We start from the raw sequence: 23,425 nt of genomic DNA, 5'->3' as shown, positions 1-23,425 counted from the left end.
GTGGAAATTACTGTGTTTGAGGAATAGCATAGAATCTCATCTGTAATATTTGACAGCGGATATAGAAATGGGCAGACATAGGGTTTTGTATTTGGCTTAGATTTGAGACTTTTTAGTGCTCCAAGTGATTAATGGAAATTTTTTAACTTATTGTATTGATGTGTATAATTGCCAGAAAGATTTGCTTATAGAACATAGTATACTAATATGATGCTTGTATTTAAAGGGATATTTTTTTTATTCCAGTTTTTTTTGTTTTGTTTACCTAAATCTCAATTTTTTAAGGGCAGAAAATTTTTGCCCATTGCTTCATGTATATTATACTCTTGTTCGTTTGCTAGTAATGTGTGTTTTCAGACTTTCTCTATTTCCTGATTACATAAATTACTCAAACCATTACAGATTAAACTGAATTGGAAACTTGAGCTGATAGCTAATACAATAGTTTCATCTACTTACAGCTACTACCTATATTTCAATAGCCATATCAGTAGAAGATAGCTATTCTGGGGTTGCTTTATGACAAAAAAAAATATTTTGAATTAATTTTTTATTTGGAAGTAAGAGCAATGAGGTATCCTTTGCATTTTTAGTACTTCTTGAAAACAGATATTGCTTTGTTTTTAAAAGAGAAGTTTTATGCATCTCTTCAGGGGTCATCTTTCTATGAATTAAGTTTCAACAAGGAATCATTAAATATCTCAACTATTTACAGTTTCTTTATAAATTACAGGAATATAGGTTTTGTTGAATATATTTGTGACTTGACATTGAATTTAAATACTGATTGGCAGCTGCAACAGAAGTAGTAGAAAGAGGGAATCTTCAAAAACCTATGTGCCTTCTATTATTGAAAAACAGAACTTCTGTATCAACTGTTTATGAAAATTACAACTTCATTCATAACAATAGGTCTGTAATTTTTTTTCAGTCCTCCTACCCATGTAATCACTGTTAATGGCAAGGAATGTATAAACTTCGCATCATTTAACTTCCTTGGACTTTTGAATAATGAAAAAGTTAAGGTGAGTTCTTCCAGTTGTTCTGTTTTTGTGATTATTCCCCTTTTACGTGGTGTGTTATCTCTGGATAAAGAATACTGAAAGCATAAACTTCATCAATAATGACATACTGCTAAAGCAGGAAGTAAGACTATAAATCTTGTTGTGCTAGTCAAGTTTGTATTTTTACTGAAGTTTAATCTGGTGTACTTACTGCACGCCTAGTTGATTATCAAGCTAGATTAGTATTTAATGTCCTTAAATATTGGAATAAAATGAGTGATGCTTAAACAGTTGTCTAAAGTAGTTTTGAGGTGAAATTAGTTATAGAATTCCATACATTATTATACTTTCTGTGAAGCGGGTCATCCTACAGGATACAAAAATTCATCTGCGTACATTGGTGTAAAATTTTCAGTGTGAAATGTATTGGAAAACTAATATTTCATGTAATTCTTTCCTATTAAAGAGTGCAGCCCAGGCTTCTCTGAAGAAATACGGTGTTGGCACTTGTGGACCCAGAGGGTTCTATGGTACTTTTGGTGAGTAACTTTCTTTGATCTGCCTTTAAAGATGTTCAGACTAGTTTGGTAAGCCAGCCAAAATAGACCAATATATAAGCCAAAAGTTATTTCTGTTGCTCTGAAGAACAGTTATCCTCTAACACACATTTTGCTGTAGTTGTTGAGGATTGGCGGCATTTATTCTTTCTGGCTTTGTTTCTTATTATTTTTTCTCTTTTCTTATGCTTTCTAATGCTGGTCTTTGAAAAGAATTGCAAAGTTTGTAATCTGTTGTAGAACCATAGCCATAGTAGAAACCATAGTAGAAAGATAAAATAAACCTATTAGCATTTAATAATTCCCAGTGACTGGAAGTGTAAATTTAAGTGCGAATTAAACTTTCCACAAGGGGGCAGTCTGATTTCTGTGATAACTAATGTGACTGCTTCTGTGACTACTAATGCTGTAGCCAGAATGAAGTTTTCCACTGATAACTTTAATGTTGTAATTGAGAGATTTTATTACCTGGGCAGGTGTTACTAAGGTAAGGGGTTTTTTTCATTATTTTTAAAAAGTAGTAAGTTCTTAAATATTGGGTTCTGGATATAGTTCTTCACAGGCATTTATATTTTGAAATATTGCATGTAAACCAAAGACTTATACATGAATAGCTGCACAGTTACAGGCTAAAACCATCAACACATTTTGTGAACTTTCCAGTCTCTCCCCAGAGATTATGAAATTCGGAACAGGTCTATACTCAAATTATTTCATAGAGTTAGCTTCCTGTAGTCTTGGCTACAGGACAAGACAAGTTCAGCTTTTTTTGGTTAATCAAACTAGTTCCATAAGTGATCAACTAGTTCCTATACCTAATTTGATTTAATATGAGTCTGTCTAATATAAGTCTATCTGATTAGTACAGAGAGAACTTATGGGATGCTAGATTCTCTCAGTGATCACAGTTCAGCAGTGGTCTGTTGGAATTCATATAGGCTTTTCCCTTCCGTTCCCTCCAAAACAGTGAAGTGCTCAAAAAACCTTCTGGAATGATAATCACCTTTTGAATCCAAGCTGATTTTAAATTTTGTGAAGTCTTTCACTTAGTTTGTTTTTAGTAATTGTTTGAAATAGACAATTAATAATTGTAATTATAATAGGTTAAATTTGATTTTTTTTTTTCTGGTGAGAGATTCTTCTGGTTGTTTCCTGCCCTCTTTGGAGGGCTAATCCTGAAATGTAAACTATAGCTTTTCCTATTCATTGGCTTCTGAATTTTTTCAGTAAGCTCTCTATTTCACAAAGCAAGGAACCTAATCTGTAGCATTGCTACTTGACATTGGTAGAGAAGAAGTGATACTATATTCACCCATTTGAGGTATCATCTTTTACATATAAAATAATGGTGGCTTCATTTTAAATGGTAGACAGACTCCTGCTCTGCTTGTTCAATCTGAAATTGTCTTCCTATTTCCACCTAACTTTAAACATTTAAGTGTGGCAGGATTATAAATCTATTAGAAGAAACACTTTTTGCGTCATTGTGTGCCTTGAACATTTCACACAATTTTTCATGTACCAGGCCTTTGGTAAATGGGTCATGTCCTGTGCGGAACTATACATGGCTTCCTCTTACATTCCTGTGTAGAATTTAACTGATGGTTATTGATTGTTACTGCTCAGATTTATCCCCTCCTAGGAGCTGATATTTCATATCGGTATCAGAGATCTCTATTTGAAATGTACATATTGTGTTATAATCTATTTTGAATGGATATTTGGTTCTTCATATCTATGCCACTTTGAAGGTAATTAATAGATTTAGTGAGTCCCTTGTAAGACATTTTTTATTTTGCCTTGTATCCCTCTCTGTGCCTTTATCCTGTAGCGAGCATGAAATATTTGTATGTTATCGTATACCTCAGTATTTGTGGGTTTTATCTCCATACTTTTCATTTCTTCTCTTTTGATTTCCATGTGAGCATATACAAGGCATTAAACAGGCATTCCATAACAGTTAACAATATTAACTTTTATTAACATTTCATAATTGCATAGAAAGCTGTTTCAGTGTTGTGTGCCTCTGTGCAAATGTACTTCAAGTGGTGGTTGCAGTCTCATTTAATCTAGGCTAATCTAAGTGGAGTAACCAGACTAAAGCAAATCATTGCAATAAAGGAGAGTCAGATATTATTTGGATTTTATCGCGACAAAACTTTAATATTGTCTTAGCACTTTTCAACCTCATGGTTAAACAAAGCATTCATACCCTTACGTAGTGATATGCCAAATGCATGTCATTTTGAACTTTACGTGTTCTTGCCCTTGGCAAAATTTGCTTAGGCGTACAGAACTTTTTTCAGCACAAACCTGAATATATTCGTTAGCTGCCCTTCCTGACAATACTTATTTTGCCCACTGTTTTTTACCTAGACTTTGCGTAGTGTAATGGTGGTTGTTCCTGAATAAGACTCAGTGAGTTCTGATTTTGAGCAGTGGTGGTCTTGTCATCTTTTTCTGTTAAATTGTGTCACTCAGAACATTTTTCTTCATTAGGTATCAACAGCTGACCACTCAAAAATAGTAGTTCAGTTCTTATTTCCCCTAATTTTTAATTCTCTACTAATGAAGGTTCAAAAAGAAACATTTTGGACTGAATGTTGTTTATATTGCATGTTTTAAATGCTATGTGGCCAGTCTGTTTTTTTAAATTTTGTTATTGCTGATCTTTGTTGGGCTTTTCTGTCAATAAATCAAAGGTCATCCCACCTGTTTGGAAGCCTGATTGAAGATTGTTTATTGATTCTGAAGTCCATGTAGCAATGACACAAGAAAAAGACACAAGTATTCTGGAAATTGACTATTTGCAATCTCAGTCAGAAAGGAGATGAGAATTCCAATCAGTATCCTCCCTTTTGATGTCTTTGGAGAGGAAAGGCTATTCTAGATATCCCTGAACACTTGGTATATCTAGTGCAGCTGGATCAAAATAATAGGGTGCAAAAGAAAAGTTCCAAATAATGAATGATTAACTGTTTCTTTTCATTTAAAGGCAGTGGGAAAACCAGTTCTTTCTGGTCTATTTTTTAATTCCCAGGTAAACATCAGGAAAGGATTGTTGAGGATTTATATTTTGCGTGCTATGGATAAAATTGCTCTTTGCTGTGATTGGGAGGCTGTTGTTTGAATAAATACCCTTTCATTTAATTAATAAATACATCAGATGGCTGTGTCCTTTTGGGGAAAGATTATGCTAGATACGTTTAGTATGGCAAAATTGGGATTTATACAATATCCTTCCTTTCTGTACCCTTTCTGTTGGTGTCTGGTCAGAAAGAGCAACACTGACATAACAGACTATTGGAAGAATCTGTACATATAACTGATGTTGCTTTATTTGATTTTAGTTTCAATGAACTTCCAGTGATTGCAAAAAGGTAACACTTGGCCACTGGTGGTCTTTCAAATCACACAGTAATGATCTCTATTTGCACTTTAATCTTATTTATTTGCAGTTGACAAAAAGCATAATTGTTTGTTGCTAGCAAAAGTAGATAGTGGCAAGAGTGTTAGACAATCAAAATAACAGTTTGATACAGGTTATTCTGCTTAGGCAGAATACTTAATGTTGTTGTTACCTTTCTGCAGCAACAATCCAATCACCAAGTGCTGTTACAATTTTTAGTATTTTGATTTTTGTCATAGGCCACTTTGAACAAATTGGTTTGGGAAATGCTGTGTGATTGGGTCACTATATCTTGAGGGTAAATAATCTCTGGCTTGGAGGTGTGACCTTTTCAATGGGCTAGAGTGTGTTCAGGAAATTGTTTATGACTTGTAGTCTGACAAGAGCAGTGTTCTGTTGTAATGATAGCTATATTTATGTAGGGGAAGCATCATTGGAAGGACTGATGGGCTGCCAACAGGGCCTCATTAATTGCTATAAATGACATAATTTGTTTTCTGACTGTAGTAACTGTGCTCTCTATTTGCAGCCCGAGAATGCTGCATCATTTGTGGTCTAATCACAAGTAGATTTTAACAACTTTGGTGTAAGAACATTAGAGAAACATGTTGCATAAATATTTTCAGGTCTGTCAAAACTTGTGGTTAATAACAGGATACTTGTCAGTTTAAGTGAAGCTGGATTGGTTGAAACTGGGTTTTGGGAAGTTACTTCTTTTAACACTATTCCTACAAATAAATGTTCTGCTTTTTTCAATTAAATGATTTCTAAAAGTAATGATAGATTTTTTGATATGAAAGCAAGCTAACTATCTAATATATTTTTGATTTTTTTCTCAAATAGATGTGCACTTAGAATTAGAAGAACGCCTAGCAAAATTCATGAGGACAGAGGAAGCTATTATATACTCATATGGATTTGCAACAATTGCCAGTGCTATCCCTGCATATTCAAAAAGAGGGGACATTGTGTTTGTGTAAGTATTGTTTTCTAATTGCTTGCTTCTTATTTTAATGATTTGTAAACATATTGTTGAACATTTTAAAATATTGCTGGTTTTGATCAAGTAGTACATTTTGTAGTGCAAAGTTCAAATATTTTTTCTGTGCCAAATATTACAAATCAGTTACTGCTTTAATTGTGAAAGCTCAGATGTGGGCACTCAGTTGCAAAAAAAGAAAAATAACTTGTGCATTCAAATACTAATGTAATTCTAATAATTAATTTTCTTCTTAAATGATATAGTTATACTTGCTTTTCTCCTGTCTACTGCTGGCTTTTCACCTTTCTTCCAGGAGAGTTGTTCCCCTCATGTCTATTTGCAATGGAGTAGTTGGATAAATATTGTTATGTATTAAAATAACAGAAGAATAGATATGCAGAAGCAAATAAATTATTTGGCAGGCCCAGTATCTGATACCTAAGAACAGCCAGTCATGATTTATCTAGGGAAGATTCAGTAGTTGGGAGAAACAATGTAACAATACTCAATTTACTGCACCAAAGAAGAGGGTTTGGATTTAGTAAGAGTTGATGGATTTTATTTGTCTTCTGATTCAGTACCTTAGATCTTTAATATCCTCAGTGTTTCTATGACATGCAAATGTTTAACTTGTACATTTAATGAAAAATATGAAGAAATACCTGTTTCAAATATAATACCTACTAATTCCTATCGATGCGTTTGATTTTTAGACAGGGATTTTCTCCATGCATTTTTCCCTGGGAGTGGGGAGTGTCAATGTGGGGCTCAGCTGCCTGCTGTGGTTAAATTATAACACAATGGTACTTGTGTATTTGTCTGCCAAAATCTCTCTTTTGTGCTCTCTTTTCTAAGTGTAAGGCTTGCAACCTATTTGACCTCTTTACAGAAGTTCTTTCATAATTTAATAATGTTTTTTGATTGTCTTTCATTATCTTCTGGATCAGTGTTTTTGAGATAAATGCCCAGGATTGTGGACACACTACTCAAGGATCCCAGAGTACCCTGGATTTAGTTATCTCATACTGTTTCAGCTTCTCATTGATGAAAGATCTAACTGTATTGGAAAGTGATTGAAATTACTGCATTTAGCATATGTGGGTTTGGTTTCATTGCCACTTATACAAGATTAATTCACCTAAGTGGCTGTGAAATTGCATACCCCAGCATAGTTGGAAATTTGCTGTTCCAGCACTTAAAAATGGGGGATAGTTCTTTGGATATGGAGATACTATTTCTCAAAGGATATTAAAATGGACATTTTGAGTATTTGGAGGACTACAGTAAATGTTACAGGCACATCTTTGCACTTTTTTTCTAAGACCCAGAGGAAAGAAGTGGGAGGTTTCTGGAATGATTACTGTGGTATTCTACCTGATCCATGGAATGCAGTGTTCAAACTGTCACATACAAACAAAAGGATGAGTATAGATTAAAAAAAAGAACAAAACCAACCAAAAACCTGCTGGCTTGCTTTTAGTGTCTGTAATTCATATAAAATTGAGAAGCTTTGAAATTATTTTTTAAAATGTTAATAAAATATACAGTGCTTTAAAACATTTAAGTACAAATACCAGCTCAAAAGAAAGACAAGTCCTAATAGCCAGCTTTTTTTTGAATAGTTGCACCGTGTTTAACAAACTTAGAAGGGTTTGTTATATTTACAGAGATGAAGCTGCCTGCTTTGCTATTCAGAAGGGATTACAAGCATCTCGTAGTAACATCAAGTTATTTAAGCATAATGATATGGCTGACCTTGAACGACTGTTGAAAGAACAAGAGACTGAAGATCAAAAGGTACCATTCCTTTGAAGGAATATTTGTACTCTTTTGTGCCACCTCCCCCACATTTTTTTACTGAGTCGTGTAATTGAATGGATGCAGTGCTTAAAGACAGTTTCTTAGTTTTCCTAAGTCTCTATTGAGCAGTTAATGTTGCTTATCTTAATTATTTAATTAAGAACATTTTTTAAAGAAAGTATTTATTTATTTGCATTTATCTTCTTAACCCTTAGAACTGAATTCACAGGCATTACTAGCAGGGGTATATCTTCTCAGGAAGATGTGAGATAATGTTCTGTACAGGATGATGTGAGATAATGTTCTTTTCTTTAAAAACTATCAAAGAGCTTTTTTTTTTCTGTATCTCTGAGCAATTTATGTAGCTGTATTTACCTAATACTAGGTAAATACAGCTACATAAATTGTAGCTGTATGTAACATCATGCAAGTTAACTATCACTTTGAATGCCACACTGCAAAGTCAGCACAAAAATGGCTAGTCCTTTATAGAATCGATATGGTTGATTTTTTCTCTGTCTTCCCCTATCATGCATTAAACTCTTAAGATGTTCTCTCTCGTGAAAAATTTGAGCCAGTTTCATGGCTGGCTAGTAATTCTGATAGTAATGCAAAGGGATGTCCAAAAGCAGTTACTAAGATCAGGATGGGAAAGTACAGATAACTTGATTAAATGAGTTTTAAAAGAATTAACTGAGTAGCTATCATGATTGTATCATGTTTGTTCACAGAATGCTGACAAGTTACAGACAATTGAAAGAAAGCTGATTGTGTGATAAGACCTAGAAAAAGTAAAGTAGATAATCTGTCAATCAGCTTAACATCGGTGTAAATCAGTAATGAATCTGATTAATACCAGATTTATAGATAACATACTAGTTAATGTACCTTCATGGAAAATACATTTTGTCAGATAATCTTTACATGAGTTTTTAGATGTGGTTTTCAGACTAATTTGTGTAACACATTTGGTTTATTAGAGCAGAGTGCTTTGAGTTAGCTACTTGGTTAAAGTTTCTTACTGTAATTAGCTGAATGTGAACATATAATTGGTAGGCATGGGCTTAATACAAACCATGTGTGTATAACTAAGACACACTGACTAGAAAAGGGTAAGTCATATCATTAGAGTTCATAAAGCCTATAGAGCCTACAGTGACTAGTTTGGTACCTACCACATAGAAAAATTAAATAGATATTTCTGAATCTTTTTACAAGAACTGAAAAATGAAAGAAGTGTGACTAAATATCCTTGATCAGAAAATATTAATAAGGTTCAAAGTAAATAACAGAAGAATGGCATTTTAAAACAGCAAAGCTGAAATTATACCCATTGAAATTTAGCAGGAACAAGTGAAGGATATTTTAATGGTCTGTATTGTATCCAAAGATCAGACAAGGACTTTTTAACATGAGTGTTATGACTACTTTTGCATTGTGTTTTACAAAGGCACTACTTGTAAGAGGTTTGTGCTGCATTGTGAATTCTGGTGCTCAAAACATTCGTTGAAAACTCTTCTAAATGCTTAGAATAATGATGAGTGTAATAGAGACCAAGATTTGCAGTATTTCTTCTGTAGTTACATTGATTGAATTTTATTCATAAAGTTCAAATGGATTGGTTATGTTTTGTTGCAAAACAAGGCCTCTTAAATCATGTGTAGAAATCAAAAGCTTTGAAATTATTACACAATAAATAAAATAAAAGACAAAAGTGAGTAATTTCAACTTTTGTTACAAATGAAAAATACTAAGTTTAAACTACAGTAACAGCTTATTTGAGAAAGTGGCCATTCCCTTCAGAAAAATCTTCCCTATAAAAAAATACATAAAGCTTTGCTTGTTTAGTAACAATTAATAAAAACTAAAAACATATCTTTTCTGAAGAATCCTCGCAAGGCCCGTGTAACTCGAAGGTTTATTGTAGTGGAAGGATTGTATATGAACACAGGAGACATTTGCCCTCTTCCAGAGTTGGTAAGTGGTTTTAGTTTGCCTTTTGAACCACATATGAAAGCATGTGGCTAATGAAATAGTAGTGTTGCCTACATAGAAAAGTTCTGCATGAGTTTTTTTTTATTTACATTCCTGCTTTCTCACATGTTCATGAAATGATGATTCCAAACCATAAGGTTGTTTTGAAACTTCTGATTAGGATTCTGAAGCTATTGAGACTTTATTTTAAAGTCTGGCTGTGGTCTTCATTTTTATCCTGTAAAATACAGTGTGTTTTCAGCTACACTGTATGATACTAGATAGTTAAATCAGGTTATATCTAAAAAAAAAAGTTTCAAAGAAACCTTCATGAAATGTCAGAAATAGTGACTTCAAGGAAAATATTTGCTATTCAGAATAAAATGGCTTTTTATCTGTTCTTGTAGATGATGGAAGAAACGGTGTAAAAATGCTTTGTCTTGAAAGTACTTGAGAACCTGTTAAAAAAGAGGATTTTTAATATATGAACATTTATGAAATTTGTTTTAGTATTACATGGTGAAATAATGTTGAAGGCTTTTTAAGTGTATTAAGAACAGAACAGAACTCTAGAACTGACTTATATGCAGTATTCAGAATGCTGTCCTTGTCTTTCTTTATCTCCCCCATGCATTTTGTCACCAAATTCTGACTTGTCTTTTATAAAATCTCCTTTATTTTAGATTAAACTGAAGTATAAATACAAAGTTAGAATATTTTTGGAGGAGAGCCTTTCCTTTGGAGTCCTTGGAGAACATGGGAGAGGAATTACTGAGCACTTTGGAATAAATGTATGTATTTTTTTGTTGTGAATGAGAGATTTGTACAGAAGCAAGTTGTGCAATTGTTTCCTAATACCTGCGCCCTTAACAGATACTTTTGCAGTGTACCGTAAACATTTAAATATAGGGCTTTTTTAAATTTATATATATATATTTAAATATAGTATTTTTAGCAGTCCTAGAGCTTTCATGTCTTGGCAGTCTTTCATGTGCTTACTTGAAATAGTTTTACTTAACTTTAGTGACGAAGATAACAAAAGAATTTTTGCATTGCATAATTCTATCCTTTTTTTAGACTCTCCATGAGATAATTAATACTGTCTATTCTAGCTACTTACACTTAAAAGTGTAAGTAGCTGGAATAGACAGTATTTCTTATTTACTCCAAGACCTCAAATATTTCTGGCACAGAAATATTTGGGGTCTTGGAGTAAGTAAGAAAAACCCTTACAGTATATAGCCAGCCTATTTTGCTCTATTGCCTTTTTACTCCAGTCGGTAAAATTAAGATAAAACTTCTTGATGGTTCTTTCGAAGGTGTTATTATAGTACTTTACCAGCAGATTCAGCCAGACTATTTTTCCAAGGATCTACTTTTCATTGTGTTCATGCAGCTAAGGAGTACTTTGGAAATCCAAAATGGTATCCTTGCAGCTGCCTACTACCACAGTCTCCTAGACTGAGGGGAAGGAAGAAATGCTTTTTGTTTGCCGATGTTTGAGTGTGGAGCATGTTTCACTTCATTCTCACAGTGTCTGTATTCAGCTTGGAAGTGAAACAACAAATTCAGAAAATTAATTTTGTCTTACTCTTTGTCCTGTTGTTTTCATTTAATACCAAACATGAAAAAGAGAAACTTGATTTAGAAAAGGAAACAGTGTTACTGTGATACATGCCAACTGCCATCTGATTAGCTGATAGTAGCTAATTAACTATGTTAAATCCTTTCCAATTAATTGACTTTTACATTAAATTCATTTACATACAAAATCTTTTGAAGCCTGGCAAAAGAAAATATTTGCAACTCACAAGTGAAATAACACAATTGGGTCTCTAATATTCAGACTATTTTAGATTTATGCTTAATTTTTATCACATTCTACCTCCAAATGACGACAGTGGGGCTACTTATACTCTTAAAGGACACTGCCACACTGACTGCATTGTGGAATTGCCATCAGCATCTAAATAATTTGTTTTATCTGTTTGTGTTCTTCACATTGCAGTTCCTGGAAAAGAGAGATTATATGCAATTTATTTACAGAACCATAAATCTCAATTTCTCAAATGTCCTTTTTGTATTGATTAAAATGTTTATGTCAGTTGTACTTTCGTTTTATTATGTCATGGTTTGGTGGATCGTCTCTAGTATTCACGGTAATATAAAACAAGATGTATCTTTAATGGATTAAATTTTAGTCTTGATGCAGTCAAAAACATCTTTTAATATTTTGTTAATTTTACTGACAGATTGATGATATAGATCTTATTAGTGCAAACATGGAAAATTCACTGGCTTCTATTGGTGGATTTTGCTGTGGAAGATCTTTTATTATTGACCATCAGGTAAGACAGATCTCTTTATAAATAGTCTGGTACTATTAGTTATTTATATGTGAGAGTTGATTATTAATACTCATTTGCACATATGATATAGAAGTTCATGCTCTATTTGATTCTACATAGAAACTGTCTGGTTCCTATGAAATATCGTAGATAAATTGGAGACCTACTTTTAAGTCCTTATGTGTATCTGTAGGTGTGGAGGAGAGGTTTTTAATATGTACATGAATTATCTTTTAAAACATTGTCTACATTATTGTCATTAATATGGACATGGATTATCTTTTAAAACATTGTCTGCATTATTGTAATTTTTTTTTTCCTTTTCTCCCATAGCGATTGTCTGGTCAAGGCTACTGCTTTTCTGCCTCCCTGCCTCCTTTGTTAGCTGCTGCTGCTATTGAGGCTCTGAATATTATGGAGGATAATCCAGGTACTTAATTCAGGAAAATGTTATCCTTCAGTCTTTCTTCACCCGAAACTAGTAACTCGTACTTCTCCCGACTTTGATTCCTTACCTTTTCACTCCAGTGTCCTCTTATTTTTTTCCTAATTGATTTTACCTGCATGTTTTTTCTTAATGGTATTTCCCACTCTGCTTTTCTTCTTCAGTGTTTCCATCCCTTTCTGTCTTCTAGCTGAAAATAAGCAAGTTATTTGAGGCTAAGAGGGACACAGATGGTTTTGAAAAAGCAAATGAGAAATTTTTATTCTGCAGTTTAAATCAGTGATATTCCTCTTTGCCTCTTCCTTAAAAACATATTCCTTCAGCACAAATGAAGGAAGAGAAAGTTAAATAGAAACAAATGGTAAGGTATTTCCTCAGGACAGCAATCTTCTCCTTTCCACTTGCACTATATAATTAGGGTTTTTTTCCTTCTTTAGTTAAGCATTCAGGTGAGAATCTCAGGAATGATCAGGGTGCAAACTGCCTTTGACGTGCAGGACCAGATACAGGGTATTTCTATAAAGGTGACAGACAGAAGATTCTGCTCTGGGAGTCAACTAGAAAAGCCCTTAAAGATCATCTACTTCCAACAACCTTGCCATTGGCAGGGACACCTAGACCAGGAGCTCCATCCAACCTGGCCTTGAAAAATCCTTTTGCTTACCAGGAATTGAGGCCAGACCACTGCAGTACCAAATTCCAGCCACTAGAACACCTAGTGGGAAAGAAGTTTTTTGATTTTTGAGTTTTTTTAAGGAATTGGAGAGGACACGAGGACAAAATTGGCCAAATTGTGAAATGTGTGTGAATTTGGTTTTAACCTTCATTTGCATCAACAGATTGGAGGACATCTGCAGAGAAAACATATTTAATTTGTGACAAATAAATAAAAAGAACTGGGTAGTCCATGATGAGTTGTATGAAGTAAAATAGAATCAAGAAAAAATTAAGAGTAAATTAAAGGACTGTTAGGTGTAGTGGAGGGTTAGCCTTCATCAAGGAAAAGAGCCACAATTTGCAAATCCAGGAGTCAGTTTTCTCTTTAAGAATGGCAGTGAATTGGGAAAAGACTCAATGAGCAGAGTCTGCATGGCAATAGATATTTATGGATATTTGTAAATTGGACCTTCCATTTCAGTCCCATTACAAAGTGTTTATGTCATCCCTTCCATATGGGCATGAACAGCAGCAGCACCATATGCAGCTGGAGTAATGAGATAAAGGGAAGTAGTGCATTTGTCAGGACTTAAATGCTTGTCGTTTCCTGGTAGAAATAGGAATCGGGAACATTAAGAAGAATAGTGAAGAGACTTATTAGTTCTGGATATACATACCTTAGTTTGATTCTAAATGCTATATTTGAAATAGTAGAGAAATGTAAAGTAGAAACAGGAAATCTAAGCCTTTCTTTTCTGTTTTGTTTTGGGGTTTTTTATGTTGTTTTTTTTTTTTTTTGCTGTTGTTTTTTTTTTGTGTACAGACATTTTTCAGACTCTCCGGGCTAAATGTGAACGGATTCACAAAGCTTTACAGGGGTAAGTGTGGGGTTTGGGGCTTTTTGGCTTTTATTTGGCTATGTCTTTATAATGTGAACTTTAAAGAAATTCTTCTTGCCCAAATCTGTTTCTGGTTTTATAGATGCTTAGACTAGGATATGTACATTCAGTTGTGTATGTATTAAAGTAGAAAAATTATTCTTTCCCAACTCTCCCTGTTGCACTACTAAAAAGAGTCCAAGTTTTTTAAATCCTTTACAGGTTTTGAAATGAGATTATACCTTAAGACTTTTGAGGAAGGCTGCAATCTCTTACATATTAAAATCATTAGGAGAGTGTGATAGCTCTCAGTGACACAAAGTATTGATGGGCATTTTAAAAATAAAATAAATAAATAAATAAAAGCATTTGGGATGAAGATTAGCAAATGCTCTTTCAGACAACTCAATGCACCTTTCAATCACCTTAAATACAATAGTGTTCCTACATATTTGACTTGAATGTTAAAATATAATAAAGTACCCGTTGTTCTGGAGGCGGAGAGAAAATGGCTAGAATTTATCTGAAAAATAACGTTTAAGATTTCCTAATACTATGATGTTCTAAAAGATGGCTATACTGACTAACTGCTTTTTTATCTGTCAGGTCTTGATACTAAAAAGATACAGGAATTGCTGTGATATTCAATAGCCATTTAATGTGCAGTAATTGTACAATTGTATTTTACAATTCTTCTTCCTCAACAATTGTGTTGCATATTACAGAAATTAATAACTTTTAAAAACACTCACACAAATCTCTAACACATGATTGATTATACTAGTTTCTTTGAAATGATACTATCATAGAATGAGCTTGATCTTCTTAAAATGTGTATTAGGCAAGCTTATCAAAGTCCAGAAATCAAAATTACACCTGATGGTTAATATGTTAATTTTAGGGACCAGAGGTCTTGCTTGTATATTGAATACAGATATTTGGAGATGAATAACTCAATCCTAAATGTGTGTGATGTGTCAGGACAATGAAAATCAAATGTCAGTCATTCAGTCAAATTCTAGAAACCCAGTTAACAACTGTTCCTATGTACAGATGAGGGAACAATTACAGTTCTATAAGTTTAGAAAACCTTCTGACTGACAGACGATGCTGTAAAGAGTTTCTACAGGAAATCATTTAAAACTATAAATCTTGACAAATCTTGCAAAACCCCAGCAGAACATCTGTTCTTTCTTATCCCTTAAGTGATAAAAAGGTGACTTGACCCAGCTAGCTGGGTTTTTATCAGCAAATTACAGGCCTAACAGACATTTCTCTTACATCTTATAAGGACTCTAAGTATTTCTGGATTATTAATCCTTTTTAAAAGTATGAGTAAATATTGTTACACAAACTTACTGAAACTCCTTAGAAAACATTTGTTTGATAACTTTGTTATCTTTATGTAACGCAAGCTGAAATGCACATATGTTTTGTCTGCATTAATATCAGTAAAGTGAAATATCCATCTTTTGTCACCACCTAAAAAGGAGAAACACTTATCTAGAATTTCAGCATGTCTTCAAGTAGGATGTATATCAAAGGCTTTTTATTTGTTTTAGGATTTCTGGTTTAAAAGTTGTGGGAGAATCTTTTTCTCCAGCATTGCACTTACAGTTGGAGGAGAGCTGTGGATCTCGAGAAGATGATGTGAAGTTACTCAAAAGAGTTGTGGATTATGTAAGTGTCACCACAGTAATTAAAATATATCATTGTCTTTGAATGTTAATAATAAAGAAAGGGTAGGGAGGCTTGTTGGGTAACTTGCTGAAAGATCTTGAAGGAATGCTGCAAGAAACTGAGTTTCTGTGCTGATTATATGGCTTTATTAAAGATCACTGTCTAACCATTTCTTGCTGCCTATAGTTAGGTCTGTAGATCTGGATTAAAAAATATATATTAGACTATTTACTTCAGGAAATAGTTATTTCCTGTAATCTATTTTAATGCTCAAATCTGTATATAAAACTGTTGCTTAGACAACTTTTATGTTAATAAGAAGAGTGTTCTTATTAGAGTGGAGGTGCATTTTAACCATTTAAGGTCAACTTTTGCTTCTTTGAGTCCATGAATTTGCTTTTTTTATGTGTAAACAATCTGATGTTCTATATATAGTATTTTTTCCTTCTTCGATACACATGGGTTCTTTTTGTCCCACGTGAAGAAGTGAGGGTGGATATATCGTCATATATCAGGTGGCGGGCAAACAAGACTACACTACAAAACGCAGTTCTGAAGTTAACGTTTTTGAAAATACACTTAAGTATTATTTAAATGCCTGATCAGTCTGGTATGTTTGCCTGATTACCTGGAGGTGAAAACTAAAGGCACTGCATCTTAAACTATTTTATGTGTTAAAGCTGCATTGAAATTAAGAGATGATTTTGCACTATCTTCAACACCTCCATTTGGGAAACAACTTGTATTTGTCTTGACACCAGATTAATAGAAGTTAGTTATATGTATTCGGTGATCAAAAGGATATGCCATCAGAAATTCCCAGGTTGACTTGCTGTATTTTCTTTATTTGTAGTGCATGAATAGTGGTATTGCATTAACACAGGCTCGTTATCTGGAGAAAGAAGAAAAATGTCTTCCTCCACCCAGGTTAGCAGAAAGTTAACATGTTACTTCTTTGTTGTTTTTTTTGTTTGTTTTTTTTTTTTTTTGTTTGGTTTTGGTTTTTTTTTGTTTTTTGGTTTTTTTTGTTTGTTTGTTTGTTTTTTTGTTTTGGTTTTTTTTTTTGTTTGGTTTTTTTTTGTGGTTTTTTTTTGTTTTTGTTTTTGTTTTTGTTTTTTTTTGTTTTGGTTTTTTGGTTTTTTTTTGTTTGTTTGTTTTGGTTTTTTGTTTTTTTTCCTGTGGCCATCTCTTTTCCATACAGTGATGGAACTGTTCAGTCCAGTTTGTTCAGTAGACTGGATTGAATAGTTGCTTTTTGGAAAAATGGGAGAGGCTCCAGTTTTGAGGTATATTTTCAGTGACTGTTACAGGTTGCTAGTATCATGAAATAACAGTATCAAAACTACCTGTGTCCTGGGGATCAGCATGTAGCCTGTTAGCAGGCACATATCCATGAGGAAAATTACTCTTACTCTGTAGGTAAAAAAGATAAGAGATTTCTGTAGTGTGTATAGTGGGGTGGCAGAACAGGGACAAAAAGTAGTTTGATAACATCTGTTTAGTCATATGTCTTGTTCCTGGTTGAATTTGAATTTATAATATTTTCCCTACAGATGGTGATCTTATTGTGTTGGAATTAGTACAATACAATTCTAAGTGGAAGGCTAGGAGTGAAGTTTACTCTCTGTGTTCTGGTTTTCTTTTTCTAGTATTCGAGTAGTGATAACAGTGGAACAAACAGAACAAGAACTGGACAAAGCTGCATCACTTCTTAAGGAAGCTGCACAGTCTGTGTTGAATTAGACTGCTATTTTTGGATTCCTCTTTCCCCACATTATCAGGATAAGTGTTTTACACTGTATAGTGACTTCCAGATTCTTCCACTGATGGCATTGAAAGCTGACTAACAAAATGGTTCTAGACTGATACAAATGTGGTGAGGGGAAGAATGCTGAATTTTGGAGTTAGTGAATGACATGGTGTTGTTCCAGTTCAAACTCTACCATTTACTTGCATTGCTTAAAATGGGATATCACTGTTGACTTCATGACTCTTTCATAAGTTAGTATAAAAAGTTTTAAATTTATTTCCTTAAACCCCTAAACGTTCTCAAAAATGTATATAAGCATTCCTTTTCACCCCAAACCATGTAAAATATGTTGTTTTCTCTCCATTTTCTCAGAATGTGGGAATTTCAGATAAATTTCAAAGAATTATCCCTCCCCACTTTCCAAATGAAAATACACTGTTCCTAATATTACCAAAAGGATAACACATTAAGATATAATTTTGTGCTATGTGATGTCATTTATTATTGAATTATAGGAGGGGAGGACCTTCAATTCTTTTTGTTTGTGTATCTTTCTCTAACCATTTTTGGCAGCCAGGTTTTAAGAAAGCCTGGCCAGACAGTAAATTCATATCAAATACTATTTCATTTTTTGCATTCCATATGTAAGTATATGCATGTTTGATATTATGGGTGAGGTTTTTCATACTATTATCTTTAAAATATCTAAATTCAAACCTCTGAATTGTGAAACTGGTGTAATTCCAGTATAGTATGTTCAGAGAAGGGGGCTTTGTACCAGTCTTGAAGAGGAGTAATAGGCAACATGGAAAATGAATCAAGGTTTTGAAACAGCAACTAGATACTAGCTTAGTCAAACTACTTTTAAGCACAAAAATTATGTGTGCTTAGTTTTATCTGTAAACATCTATACCTTAGAAGGCAAGACTCACAGATAGCTACTAAGAGTTTAGATGGTACAATACTAATGAAACACAAGTCAATCTGTGCACATAAAATTCCCAAGTAACTTCAAAGTAATGTTTGGAGGTTGTCCTGTCAGGATTTTAAGAAAGCACAGGTGGACATCACATATGCAGACATTTTATTTCAATCAGGAAACTGGTAAGGAAGTACGTATCTTTTTATAAAACAGAAAAGGCAGCTTTTTATTTCACAATTTCGCTTTAAGAACGCCTGTCTGAAATTTTTGTATTCTGCCTAATATGTGTTGAGTTGTTTTGTACTTGTGTGCCTTTTTGGTTGCTACTACAAGGATTGCAGGACTATTTTTGAGAAACATCATTGTTAAATATCAAGTTAATCATGTTTGATTCAGATTTTTACTTACAGAATTGGATTTTGTAGCACGGTCGATCATATATTGTTAAATATTCTGTATTAGGTAAGCATAGTCTATGCTGCCTCCAGTTCACAGAGTCTGTTTCTACCCTGGCTTTCAAAACTTTTCATCTGTGTACGTTCAGACAGAACACCTGACGTTGTGTTGGGGCACTTCTGTAATTGTAATAGTCAAAGCATTATCTGTGCAATATATGTAGTAAAACCTTCATCCCAAGATGAAGGGGATTGTGAAAGAGAATCCCTATTTCAATAACATTTATGTTTTCTGTGTTAACTGTGAGTAAAAGCCAAAGAGAAGCCAACAATTCGGAAGAGAAAAAAATGCGCAGAATGAGACTGACTCCCATTTTACAGACTGGAACTGAAGGCAGAATAGTCATCTTGAAGACCATCAGAGACTGCGAGAAATGGAAATTAAATGTTATGGCTCTACTTTGAGCTTTTGAGACATTTTTGGCTGGATAATTGAAACCTGCAAATTCGAGTGAAGTCAAGACTTTGATGTATAAATTTGGAACAAATGAGGTGCTTTGATTCCAGTGCAGCATATTAAATGGTTTTGGAGTTAAGATAAGCCTGGGAAAGTAAGCAAATAACCATTAGCATTGAAATCCTAGGTTGCAAAATCTATATTTAATTTTCTTATTTTATTTTAGGTTGTCTGCAAATGGGGTGGAATTTTTGTTGTGCCAAGAGAACTAGCAATAATTTTGAGATACATGAATTTGTGTTGTTATTTTTGTTCTTGGTTTGTTGGGTATTTTTGCTTTTAGATGAAGTGATGACAACTAAGGTAGAAGCAGAGTGAAATTTCTAGCAATTTCAAATCTGTGACTAAGTAATTCTGATGATATAAAAGTTCAAAAATGTTGCTAAGAGATGCCATAATCTGATTAATTTGACAAACACATACCCACCATTAAAACATTGGTAAATCTGCCTTTGTCCTTTTTTATTGTTTACCACTATATAGGAAAGAAGCATTTAGATCACAGTAAAGTGAATACCTTGGTTAATAGCAGCTAAAGTGCTCTTGTAATATGTATTTTACTGACAGGTTGTATGCATGGTCTCTGTAAGAAATTAAGACACTTATGAGATGTAACTGGTGGAGAGTGATATCCCTGGTCAGTCTAAGCATATTTGGCTCCTCTTCATTTTGACTTTTTTGATAAATGTCTCTGTGATGGCAAGCAGATGAAGAAATGGGTGGCTCTGGGGGAAAATGTTGATTTGGGTTCGGGAGGCAGCAGGTGATTCTGATTAAACTTCTGACATTTGAAAAATCAGAAGCATGTTAAGGTGCTTAACTGCCCAGTACTCTTGGCTGATAAATATATTAACAAAACTGTGTTAGTTGCTTTATAGTTACATTTGGATGAATTGGTATTTTTCCATCCATTTCTTCAGACATGGGCATGAGAATGGCAGCTCAGTGTAAACCTCTTAAGTAGGATACTGTGAGATGAATCAAACACAAGGACCTTATCCCAAACTTCAAAATATCTTTTGAAAATAAAGTTTATTTCATTTAATTTATGTATTTCACTTTGCCACATACTTGGAACAGAGTTTCAGCTAAGTGGATAATAAATCCAATATTTTAAATAGTGAAGAAAAATAAATGTTGTTAATTTTTTTTAATTGACTATTAATATCTGATAGTTGAGAAGGAGGGGCATTTTAACTCTAAAAAGTTGGTCATTTATTGAAATTGTCTTGGTGAAACCAATTTTTTATTGTATATGAGGACTGAGATGAACTGGAAAGAATTTATACTTTCAAAATATTTTATCTTGAAGAAACATGTCTACATGATATATATATTCATATTTTAAACAAAGAGATTTATTTTCCTTGAATATTTAAAAAGAATTGATTGCTATTTGTGTAGTTTCATGATATTAATAGGAAAAACTACAGATGCCTTTTCTGTTTATTATAGTAATCATTATTTTTGGATAGGAGGTGAAATGCATAAGGAGGATATTAAGAAAGAAAGAAACGTATGGCTGACTAACTTTGATTTTATTTTTTTTTCGCTTTTGAAATATGAGCCCAGTCAATGCACAGAATGGTGTACTGTCTCCTTTCTGTCACTCCATCTGGACTTTATTATTTTAAACAGGGTTGTGGAGTGTTGGCATTCACTGATCTATGAAGTTGCTACCACAAAAGTGTCTTGCATCTTAAGAGGACTAGAGAAGTGCACATGTAAATGTACAGAGCTGTAAATGCTGCTTAAACAGAGGAAATATTTACAACTAACACAAAGCATTTGTACATTAAACTGTTTCAGTGTCCTAATAAAAGGAAATGTCTGGATAACATTTCTTCTAGTGTTTTTATGTTCTTTGGCAGTTTTCATAGTAATAAGGTAATGGGCTTACTCTGTCTTGCTGTTGATAGATTTCCCAGATTTTGGTTTCCTGTCCATTGTGTACTAGGTAATTGCAAAATATGTAGAAGTCACAGAAACTACTAAATCTGCTGAAGAGTTCCTATCAGGGAAGGACAGTTTCTACATGTCCAATTTATAATACTTTGGTAGCACACACTTGCTGAAAACTGCTATTGGAAGCTCGGCACTGGACCAGATACAGTTTTGTTGTGACTCAGAATAGAATTTCTGGTGTATCAACAAACTTGATTTCGGATGACATGTGCCCCAAATTTGAGACACTTACAAAATAAAATAATGCTATTTTGCCTACCATATTTTATGGATAAGATTTCTCTATTTTCCTCTGCTATTAGAGATGTTACCACTTAGCTCAGTATACTGTTTGTATAGTGTAGTTGTATTTTCCAGCAGAGGATTCTGAACTGGCAAAAACCAGTAAGTTTTGGAGTCAAAGGAACTGCTTTAAGTAGAATTGGAAATATGTAATCCACTGTTTGACTTATATTTTATGTAGGACAAAAATAAGTGTTTGTCTCACTCTAATCAGCATTTGTCAGACTGTGCTCCTGTTCTGGTATCCATAATTCAAGGAGGACTAGGTCAGATTGGAGAAGGTCCAAAGGAGGACCATAAAGATGACCAAAGGGCTGGAGAATATGCCCTGTGAAGAAAGCAAAACTGGAGGACAATCTCCCAGTTCTTGCACAGTGTCTACAAAGATGGCAGAAGCTCTCTTCACAAAGAGCCACATGAAGAATGGTAGGACAATAGAATCATAAAATGGGTTGAAAGGGACCTTGAAGATAATTTTAGTACCAACTGCCATGAGCAGAGGTGCCTTCCACTAAACCAGGTTGCTCCAGCCCCTGTCCATCCTGGCCTTGAACAGTGCCAGGGATGGGGCATCCACAGATGACGTGGGCATTATTACATTATTATATGCATATAATAGAATAGAATCATTAAGACTGAAAAAGGACCTCTGAGGTCAAGTACATCCTTTGACCAAACACTGCCATGTCAGCTAGACCGTGGCATTAAGAGCCATGTCCAGTCATTTCTTTAATGCCTTCAGGGATGGTGACTCCACCACCTCCCTGAGCAGTGTGTTCCAATGTTTGGCAACCCTTTACATGAAGAAATTCTTGCTGATACCCAACCTGAACCTCCCCTGGTGCAGCTCTTCACCAACTTGGCAAGCTAATGAGCAAAGAAATATGCTTTTCTTCTTGTCTGACAGATGGACCCCCCCAACCAGAAAACTTGGTTTCTCAAGGTGAGTCACATGGAACCTGATATGTATAAGTTGCACAGGGAAATTTAATCTTGACATAACTTTTTTTGGTGAGGAGAATAGTCAATCACTGGAAAACCACCTCCTCATGATTATGGAAGATTTTAAAGATGTAGGTGGACAGGATGCTGGGTAATTTCATCTTCCTTTCTCACAAAAGGTTGGACCAGATGGTCTTTTGAGGCCTTCCAGCTTGGCCTGTTCTGGGATTCGGTAGTTCTGTGACTGTAATTCTCGTACTGATTCCTGTTCTGTGACACTTGGAACTGGAAATGGAAATAACTTTTCACACTTGGTCTAATTAAAATTGGATTTTGGTTGGAGCAAACCTGCTGTTGACTACCAAAGTTACAGTAGCTGTTGAGAGAGTGCATGAGCAAGACAGTAAATAAAAGTCAGGCTGATGACTGAGAGCATAGAAAAAGGTAATGGAACACCAGCACTTCCTGATAACCTGAGTGGTGACTTTGAATTCCTCTCATAATTTTTAGTGGTTAGGACTCTTTATTGTTCTTTCACGTAATGAGGCAAAGAAGTGGCTGTTCTCAACAGGTAATTGAAAGATCAAAGATGATTTTTTTTTTGTTCTAATTTTGTCCAGGATTATATTTTTTAATTAACTAGCCTGAGTTCTGTGTATATGCTTGTACTGAGTTAAGATTTGTCTTAGTGTCAATAGTGAATTCACATTCACTTTAGTTATAGATTCACATTCACTTTAGTTATAGATCTAAACAGGCAGTAATACTCCTTTACATTGGTATGCAACCTCTAGGCTTGAAATATGGGCGTATTAAAGTGGCCTTTAAAGCAGCTGATAGTAAGGAATTCTCAGTGGTAATGAAATTCCTATCAATGACACTTCTGATCAAATATTTTATTGGTGAGATACTATAGTT

The 23,425-nt window shown here is 34.0% G+C and overlaps 1 protein-coding gene across 1 annotated transcript in view; it reads left to right on the top strand.

The window, feature by feature from the left end:
- The window catches only part of SPTLC1 (serine palmitoyltransferase long chain base subunit 1), a 35,328-nt gene extending 14,170 nt beyond the window's left edge, over positions 1–21,158 (top strand). The window contains exons 4-15 of the mRNA XM_064403387.1: positions 932–1,025; positions 1,471–1,543; positions 5,814–5,946; positions 7,620–7,749; positions 9,640–9,729; positions 10,410–10,517; positions 11,979–12,074; positions 12,408–12,504; positions 14,000–14,054; positions 15,617–15,734; positions 16,588–16,661; positions 17,384–21,158. Coding sequence (XP_064259457.1) covers positions 932–1,025; positions 1,471–1,543; positions 5,814–5,946; positions 7,620–7,749; positions 9,640–9,729; positions 10,410–10,517; positions 11,979–12,074; positions 12,408–12,504; positions 14,000–14,054; positions 15,617–15,734; positions 16,588–16,661; positions 17,384–17,477 — 1,162 coding nt within the window. The 3' untranslated portion in view covers positions 17,478–21,158. The remainder of the gene's footprint in view (positions 1–931; positions 1,026–1,470; positions 1,544–5,813; positions 5,947–7,619; positions 7,750–9,639; positions 9,730–10,409; positions 10,518–11,978; positions 12,075–12,407; positions 12,505–13,999; positions 14,055–15,616; positions 15,735–16,587; positions 16,662–17,383) is intronic.
- The last annotated feature ends 2,267 nt before the right edge of the window (positions 21,159–23,425 follow it).

This window comes from Passer domesticus, chromosome Z (genome assembly GCF_036417665.1).
Source record: "Passer domesticus isolate bPasDom1 chromosome Z, bPasDom1.hap1, whole genome shotgun sequence".
Lineage (NCBI taxonomy): Eukaryota > Metazoa > Chordata > Aves > Passeriformes > Passeridae > Passer > Passer domesticus.
The sequence above is the reverse complement of the archived record's forward strand: the minus strand, read 5'-3'. Positions and strand labels throughout refer to the sequence as shown.